The sequence below is a fragment of the Cannabis sativa genome, chromosome 8 (genome assembly GCF_029168945.1).
Source record: "Cannabis sativa cultivar Pink pepper isolate KNU-18-1 chromosome 8, ASM2916894v1, whole genome shotgun sequence".
Lineage (NCBI taxonomy): Eukaryota > Viridiplantae > Streptophyta > Magnoliopsida > Rosales > Cannabaceae > Cannabis > Cannabis sativa.
The window spans coordinates 18,272,835-18,282,666 of NC_083608.1; the positions used below are offsets into that span (position 1 = coordinate 18,272,835).

Genomic DNA, 9,832 nt, shown 5'->3' on the forward strand with positions numbered 1-9,832 from the left:
GAATTGACTGGACTTGATAACTAGTTAGTTTTTATTTTGTATCGTTCTTAATAATTTAACAGTGATCCTCCATTGTTGTAATTTATATGTAACTATTTAATTAGAATAAATATATATTATATGTTCATGAAAGAGACACTTAATTTGCTTAATTAATCAGGTGTAGAAGCAATACCATACCGTAGATTATATTATAGGATGTGTATAGATTAGATATTGTCGAAAAAAAATATTTAAATATTTATATATAGTGAATTTGTATAAAGCCCACATTTCAACCCAATTTGTCAATTCTCCTAGATGACCACCGTTTCACTTACCAGAATTAGTTCTCTTTCATCAAAACAAAAACAAATGTATAATATATAGTGATTTATTGATGCAAAACCACCCAACATGATACCAAACTAGGTACACATAGTCATAATAGACTATTTTCATTATGACTATATGTTGTAGGTTAAAGAAAAAAGAGCAACTAGTTTTGTCAAATAGAAAATTGGAAAATTTTACTTTTATATTTCTTTGAGAGTGACTTGTCTGTGTGGGTAAGATCAATTAATTTCACGTGGAGTACAACTTAGTCAAGTCATCGTACACAACATATTAACTGACGAGAAGTCTGAATACTTCAACGGGATGAAGGGACAATGAATTGGCCATCTGGAGAGGTCTGGTCGGACCTCTAACTGACCCTATGGCCAGCATAAGCCAGCCACCCAGCCTCTAGCAAAGGAAGGGTCGGCTAGCATATCTCCTGGCAAGCACTTGGCTGGCCAACTTGCACCCTACAACAGGCACTTGATGTGTAGCCTTGACCCTTACAAGCACTTGATGTGCAACTTGCTTCCGGGACAACCATTCAAGCTGCGAAATATTAGGCTTCAACAACCCATAAAAATAGAGGATAAATATCAAATATTTATCTATTGTTAGGGGATAAGTAACCTATTTATTATTTATTACTAATCTATATGACAAATAGTTATATATTTCCTATTCTTTAGGATTATTAGATTATATTCTCCAAGACAAGCCATCCAATAAGCTACGAAATATTAGGCTTAAACAACCCATAATAAATATAAGGGATAAATATCAACTATTTATTAATTCTTAGGAGACAATTAACCTATTTGTTGTTTATTATTTATTTATATGACAAATAGTTATATTTCTAATTTTTTAGGGATATTAGGTTATATTCTCTTGTAAGGTCTCCTATAAAGAGCATTAACCTAACCTTAAAGAGGCTAAGTCTCAAGCACCCTAAAGCTCTCAAACTCTAAGTATGAAACCCTAATTCCCTCTCTCCCTCTCTTCTACACGCCCCAAGCTTTGTAGAAGAGAATAATTAAGTCTCTTCATCATTTTCACTTGAGATTTGCCAACTGATATCATATTGTAATCTTAAGAGAGCCATTTCAGAATCTACAATATTTGTGATCTAAGTGGTATTATCTTTGGTATTGATACAACCAAAAGAGGAATAGGTCATTACTCATTAACTAAGAGGATTGAACCTCTGTAAAAATATTATGTCTCTTTACTTTCCTGTTCTTATTGTGTACACATGGTAATATTTGTAATAAATACAATTTTATAGTCGGTAGCCAAATTTGAGGTCAACAATATTTTTTAAAATAGTACAAACTAATAACTTAGAGCTCAATTTTTGTTATTTTTTTATGATATTACTTAGAGCTCAGTAAATTAAAATTTTTAACACAAAACTAAGCAATTAGACACTTAATCAAATAAATGCAAGTAATATGGCAAGCAATAATGATAGTATATAATCAAACTTGTAAAGTAAAGAGTTTAAGGGTAAGAAATTGTAAACTCTCAACAAATCATTAGTAACAAATAATAATCAAATATTGTTAATCATCGAAACAAGGAGACCTAAAAGTTTGAGTTAACAATTATTATATGGTATATTCGTCTTTTTTTTTTACAGTTAAATTTTAACAAGTTAGCGCGGTATGGTCATAATTAGATATTTTGGCTTGAACCGGGTTTGGAGTCCAAAATATCGAATATATGAGATTATGATAACAATAGGAGATATATGAGTTTAATTGGAATTTTTTGTGTGGTTGGAAGGACTTTTAATTATGCCCTAATGATTTTTATTTTTAGGCTTTGAGAGCAAAATAGTCATTTGACCAAAACTATAGTAAAATGAGATATATGTCTTATTTCTGAAAATTAAAAAGAAAAATCTCATTTCTTGCCTTTTGAAGCTCCCATTGCCCCTCTACTCTCTCTCTCTCTCTCTCTCTCTCTCTCCTTTTGAAAATTTGTTTTAGTTTTTTAGAAGAATTGTTGCAATTGAAGTGAATTTTGGTGTGTGATGGGCTAAGTTTAGTAAGCTATTTGAGGTATTGATTTCTTCTCTTTATGGTTTTAATTTTTAAAAATCACATTCTAGGGTTAGAGTTTGTTTGATATTCATATGTAGGTATTCTTGATGTGGTTTTTATGTTTATTCCATGAATGAAAGCAAAGAGTTATTTGAGTTTGTATATTCTGAGTTAATGGGTCAAATAGCTTGGTGTTTTTGGTGTCAATTTGGTAAGTTTGAGCATGAAATTCTACTTGGTTTTTCTATGAGCTTGATAGCATGAATTTTGTGATTTTTGAGCTTAGTAATATGCATGTTTAGGTATATATATTTTGATGGGACTTATACCTATTTATGCCTTATATTGGGCTTTTGAGCCAATTTGATATCAGATGTGAAAGTTGAGTTGAAATGGTGTATTTTTGAAATGGTAAAAAAAGTGAGCCAATTTGATATCAGATGTGAAAGTCGTTGTTGATAATCGTTTTTCCCAACGAAGTATTCCCAACGACTTTTTACCAACGAAATGTCCTCATTGATGCGCAATACTGACGAAAACAGGGGTTTTTACTAACGAAATTTGTCCTCATTAATGCTCATCTTTCTTGTAGTGGCCCATGAGCCCAAAGAATTAGGGGATCTCCTCTTTAAGGGTGTGCCGCAACGCCTTCACAGGGCTAATTCCCTTTTTGGTCATGGATTTTTTTAAACTAGTTTTGACCATAACTTTTGACTTTGAACTCTATTTTAGACGTTCTTTATATCGTTGGAAAGCTCGTGATGAGTTCTATTACTTGGTCCAGAGTTAGATTCCTAACTATGAATATTTTTTAAATTTTATTTTGGGATTAACCCTATTATGTTTTAAACCCATGATTGTGACTAGGATCGACGACACTTACTCGAGATTACTTGTGGATTGGAATTCTCCTCATACTTTGGATTTCAGATAAGAAAGTGAACCTTGCACATAGAGTATAGCTTGGTGGCACACTTGTATATTTTGTATTTATAGTTAAAAATGTGAATTAAGACTATTACGCTAAAGTTTCTATATCTATGCATACATGAATTAATTGAGTATATGTAGATGCGCGAGTAAGGCGGCATAATTAGTTTAATCTATGTTGAGAGTTGTGCAATCAAGGCATAACTAGTTTAAACTTGATAATCAAAACAGAGATCGACCCTAATAAGCCCTTATTTAATAAATAGACGTCTGAGTGTAACACGTAGTATCTATATTATATAGACCTAAGATAAGATGGCATCATCATAAGACTAGTGGCATGTTATATTAGTGTAGTGGCACGCTGATCTATATGCAATGACGTACTAAGTGTATGATATGTATGTTATATGTTATAGTTTGATTATGTTTTTTTGCTGGGCTTTCACTCATGGGTGCTTTATTTTGCAGGAAAGGATAAAGCAGTGCCAGGCAAGCCATGGGTTCAAAAGTATTGATGGTGAATTGTACAAGTTCTGGCCAAACTAGCTAGACCACGAGAGTTGGGTCCAACATGGAGATTGTATAGAAATCTTAGCTTTTCCGGTTAGGTTGGCTTGTATGTAAACAACTTGTAATATTTTGAAATGAATTTTACAGCATCCAGAATATGTAACTATATTATTTTTATTTTGAATTAAAGGTATATTACTATTATTAGAAGTTGTTTTGTTGTTTAAGTTAAATTTTATTCACTTAGTTTATTAGATCCCGATTAATATGATTAGCACACTGTAATCAAGATATGTGACTTTTTTTTTAATTAGGACGTTACAATAACCTAATTATAATACTTCTAATGTTCTACTTTGAAAAAAAAAAAAGCTCAGATTAATATTTTATAAATCATTTTGAAAAATATTATCTGAAATGTTATTTAACATAGTAAAGAGTGTAACTTATACATAACTTAGAATCCAAGAGTATTTAGAAATATTTAATAAAGCTTGATTTAAAGACAAAACGGAAGGGTTGTTAAGAAAGGCCCAAATAAATCAGCCTCAGGCCGATGTCTAGTCCAATAAATAACTTCTTCTACCAAAGCCCAAAGTAACTTAGAGTCCCCCAATACTTATTAATGAATCAAAGCAAACCAACTTTGACTTATCAAAATATAGAAAATACACCTTCACTATCTTCTTAAATGTTGCCTAACTACAGGTGACAGACCATGTGACACTATCAGAATCTCACCCTCCAAAAATGGATCTAATTTCTCTCTTTTCTTTTTGGGAGAGGAAAGCATAGACAAACAAATCGAACTTATCAAAAAAATGAGCAATCAAATGAAAATCAATTGGAAAAAAGCCATTCATTCTTATGGAAATTAGTGTGAGTGTCCATTCCATCTCTTAAACTTTAATTAAAATAATGTATTTTTTGCATTAGTAAATATTATTAGGCCTTTTTCATAACTTCTCAAGAAATTGGCATTTTTTCAAAACATTTTTATATATATAATATAATTAGTCCTACCACTGGTTCATTGTTCATTTATCTATTAGTTTGTCACCACTTTATAATGGCATGTGATGAGTGGAGCTAAAATATTTTAATTTGATTCAAGTTTAAAATGAAAAATAATGACCCATTGGGTTGTTTACATAATAATGAAAAGTCTTTTTCTAATATGACTATTATTAGTAGGTAGAGCAGGTTAGGAGAAGAGGGATGAAAAGGACCACCACCACTAAGCATGTGAAAGTGGAAGATATTAAAAATAAAACACACACAATCACAAATTATCAAATTATTCCCTATCTATCCTTAGTTCCCATTACAATATTTACATGCATTTGAAAATATCATAAATTTTCTATCTAACATATACAATGTGGAAGCTCTCTCTCAACAAACAGTAATATTAAATAATGTGGAAGCATTTATGTATGCCTATGACTGAGTAAAGGGTCCTAAAAATATGAATTTTTTCTACCTTCAATTAAGCTTGAAAGGCAAAACCCACTACTTTCCAAGAAAGAACCGCCCTTAGAAGCCCATTTTGTCCCATTTGATTATTGTAATAAGTTGTCTTTATTCATTTTATTATTATATTATTATTAGGGGTGTTCATCCGATCCAATCCGCACTTTTTTGGTCAAACAACATCCAATCCGCACTAAGTGCGGATTTCATATTTTGGATCCAATCCGAGTTTAAATCCAATCCAATCCATGCAGATTGGATCGGTTATTTTTTTAATAATAAATTATTTAATATTTCATAGAAAAAAAAATTAAAAAAAGACTATTGTTTCTTAATCTCCAATACTAATCTATTTCCATCTCTATTTATATACAAATTAAACCAATATACATATATATCAATATATATATATACTTATCTTTAGATTTACACTAAAATATATATGTATCTAATTACTAAAATAAATAAACTAGTATATATATATTTAAACTTTACGTGTATGTGTCTATGTGAATAAGAATTATTTTTCTTGTATTTTTTATTACAAAATAAATAAAATACACCAACTCAATATATTACTAAAAAAGATTAAGAAATTAGAAGTTTGTGTTTTTTTTTTAATTAATATATATTACATATTATAATTTTTTAAAAATATATATTTAAGTGCGGATTGGATTGGATCGGTTACTTTTTGAGGTCAAACAACATCCAATCCGCACAAGTGCGGATTTTAGATTTTTCAATCCAATCCAATCCGCACAAGTGCGGATATCCGCATTTTGCGGATTGGATTGGATTGGATCGTGCAGATTGGATTGGATCGGATACTTTGTTAACACCCCTAATTATTATTATTATTATGGTTAACCTCTATATTTTAGGACTATTACTATTTTATGGACCAAAGAGTTGAATTTATTAGTTATGTTTCATTCATTGTATGTGATCTTTTCTTATTTTTCTTTTTTTGGTGGCAAAAAGTTTGGTGTGTTAACGAACCCTTTTCTAGTACTACAATTTCGCATTTTGTAATAATTAATATACAAAACTTGTTTAGACTTTATACAAAAGAGCAAAAATACAACGAAGATAAATATAAAATGGAAGGAAAAAAAAAATGTGTGAACAGAAACAAAGCATAAAGAATTGAAAAAGAAACTTTACAATCAAAATAGAAAATTGTGTCATTTTAGATGATGAAAGAAAACGACATTACACCCTCCACTAAAATTATTGTAATATATCCAAAATAATGATAATTGCAAATTTCTTTTATAATATATATAATTTATTCTACAATTTCCGGTTCACATATAATATTGCAATTTTGCTATACCTGTTTTTATCATCTCTCATACTCAGATATTTTTTATTCTATAGCAAAATGTACAATTCAAGGACTTATACGTGTATCATATACGGTCCAATATTCAAACAGATGAAACTAATTAATTAACACAGAAATTTAAAAAAAAAAAACACTAACGGTGCTTAATAGACATGAGTAACGGCGTGATCTCTCATACGTTGACGCTGCATCTCTGGACAATCTGATACTTAACGGCGTTTTCACCCACAATAATTCCTGAATTCTTATTTCCCAAATTGATAAACGCCAAACACTTGACGTAGAAATGATAACGGCCAGAGATAAACGTGCCCACTTTCCAACGCACCCTTCCGTCAGCCTTGAACATGATCATAACGGCGCCGTTAGCTTGGTCTTGAGTCAACGCCATGGAATTAAACGGCGCAACAGGAACAAGGTTACCGTAAACAAACGGTGACCAAACGTTAACGTCTTTGTGACCTTGGTAGGTGGGCGGTATTCGAGTACGGTAAGTAATTTGTTGGTTATGATAGACTCCGTAAACGTCGAGTCTGTCGTAGTAGACACCGATCTTATCGTTTGGGTTTCGAGAGGAAATAGTTACCTGAAAATTGGAAGTTAAGAAATTGGGGACGGTGGTGTTGAAGGCGTAAACGGTTACGTCTTGGAGAATAAATCTGGGTTTTGAAGGTTGAAGAATAGCCCAAATTAACAGAACCAACACCAATACGATGAAGAGGAAGATCAGGAAACCGGCGCAGATTCGCCGGATAAGCTTTTCCCGTTTCTTCCCGTGGTGGCCGCAGTCCTTCGACGACATAATTTTTTCAGAAAGAGAATTTGGAGATTCTGAGAGATCTCTATACAGATGATGAATTAAAGTAGTATATACTCGTATTTTTTGTGAATCTAAATACTAATGAAAAAGGAGAGAATTAAGAAAGATAAGAATAAAGAGAACTAATAACCAGAACTCTCTCTCACTCTCACTTTCTCTCTCTCTCTCTCTGTGCTTTTGATAATTGACCGTGGCGTGAGACGAAAGCGTAGGGTGCCTCTCTTTGGGGTTTATTTATATATAACAAAAGAAAAGAGAGAGAGAGAGATAATGCATTACATTTGAATGGTTGAAAGGACATTTATGTAAGTATATATGTATTTACGAAGCTCTTTAAATATATATATATATATATGATCATTATAATTAACTTGTGTGATATTTATTGAGCTGGGTTTAGTAAAATGAGTCTAGTTACTTTGGTAGTGGTTTGATGGGAAGTGACAATTTGGTGAGTATGATTAATGTATTATTCCATTTAGTTACATGATTAGGATTTAGGCAAGTGCGCTTTGATTTTATAAAACTATATATCTATAATTTTATGTGTGACCAATATGCATATTATTGCAATGACTAGTATTGACGTATGATTTTTCTTTTTATGATATTAAAAAATTTGATACTATTAGAAATCTATATATACGTATTGATGTATCTCTTACAATTTCCTATTAGTATTTTCAAGACTATACACCAACTACTACGTACTAAATTATATAATAATTATAAAAAATGGTTAAATTCTATTTATTTAATAGACTGTCATGGATTTCCGAAGACGTCTCTATGACAAGACTCATCTCTAACTTTGTCATATAATTATATATTATGTAGAAATCAATATAATTATTACGTGTTATATTTCATTCGTTTACTGTGTGTGCCCTTAAAATTGCCCATCCCTAAACGTGAAAATTGAGTAAAATTTGACTAAATTGGCCTTTCGTTAATTAATTCGTCTACTATTCTAAGTTCCAAAACCTATAACGACTGGTTGATATTTTTTCTTCATTTAAGTGGCACCCAAAAATCTTAAAATATATTTATTTATATATATTACAGTTGTATCGATATTTATAAATTCTAATCCGATAAATATTACGCTATATATATTGCTCTTATAGATTATTTTGGCCATGATAACATGAGGTTGTCAATGACACGTAAGCATGTTAGCTAGGCTGTCAATTATCACTATTTGCATTATTAATCTTCTCATTAAAAAGAAAAACTCTACTTAAAGTTATTAATTAGTGGCTTGATTAGTTTAATCTAAAGAATTCCATGTGAATTATTGTCTATTGAACCCTCATCAAATGTGTGTTTCTCTTTAGTAGTCAATAAAAGGGTTGCCTTTCCCTTTCTGCTAAAATCAAACTTATAGTGACAAAATGGGATTGGGTTTTAATATATTTATTGGGTTGAATTATGGGCAATGGCATCACTTCAATTTCGATTTGGGGAAAGATTGAGGACTTTAATTTCTAAAAAAAATAAAAAATTATGTCATCCCAATGTAACAGTTTGGTAATAGAAACTCGTATAGTATATAGAAAAAGGTAAAAGTAGAGTAATAGATGGGGAGGAATTAAAAGTAAAAAGAGAATAAAGAAAAAAGTGAATAACGCAAGTTCCATAATCACCGTTGGATTAGATGAGTCATGGTGACACGTTTTCCAGAGAATAATTGGGCCCACTTTTTATGACAGAGAAGCTTCGAGCATCTACCACCGACTTTTTCTTGGCAGGGTTCAAGAATATACTTCCCACCTATAGCCCTAAAATATTACACAATCCATATTCTATATCAATTATTCATATAACTTATTTCTTTAGGTTACTATTTATGTACATAAATATAAAGAATTATTTCACCAATACATAAATATAACAAACAAAAATTATAAAAATATAATTTATAAAATTTTAAATATTTTTACGATTTTTTAATTTTATTTATAAGAAATACAATCTTTTTATATTGTACTCTTATTAATTTGTTATTAATTTTTTGTTATCTATAAATTATTTTTTGTTATTTTCATGTTACCTTTATATAGTTTTTTTATTATTTTCGTGTTGTTTATATGAAGAATTATAAAAATATATAAAAAAAAAATTCTTTAAACTTAAAAATATAATTTTTTTTTAAAAAAAAATAATAACATATGTAATTATTCCTAAATAAAATACAGATAATAATTTCAAAAAATAAAATAATATATACGATATGTTTATTATTATTATTTTCTTCTTTTTCTTTTTCTTTTTAAGCTGGAGATAAAATAAATCTAAATTGATGAAAAGTAATTAAAATTGATAAATTCAAGAATTGAGTCAAAAAAAAAAAAAATAAAGCATATAAACTTTTTAAGG

At 30.0% G+C, this 9,832-nt stretch overlaps 1 protein-coding gene across 1 annotated transcript; it reads right to left on the minus strand.

Moving 5' to 3' along the window:
* Nucleotides 1-6,535: 6,535 nt before the first annotated feature.
* On the minus strand, nt 6,536-7,951 carry LOC115699613 (NDR1/HIN1-like protein 1). The gene has a single exon (XM_030627104.2). The coding sequence runs from the start codon at nt 7,433-7,435 to the stop codon at nt 6,806-6,808; it is 630 nt and encodes a 209-aa protein (XP_030482964.2). The 5' UTR covers nt 7,436-7,951; the 3' UTR covers nt 6,536-6,805.
* Nucleotides 7,952-9,832: the final 1,881 nt, after the last annotated feature.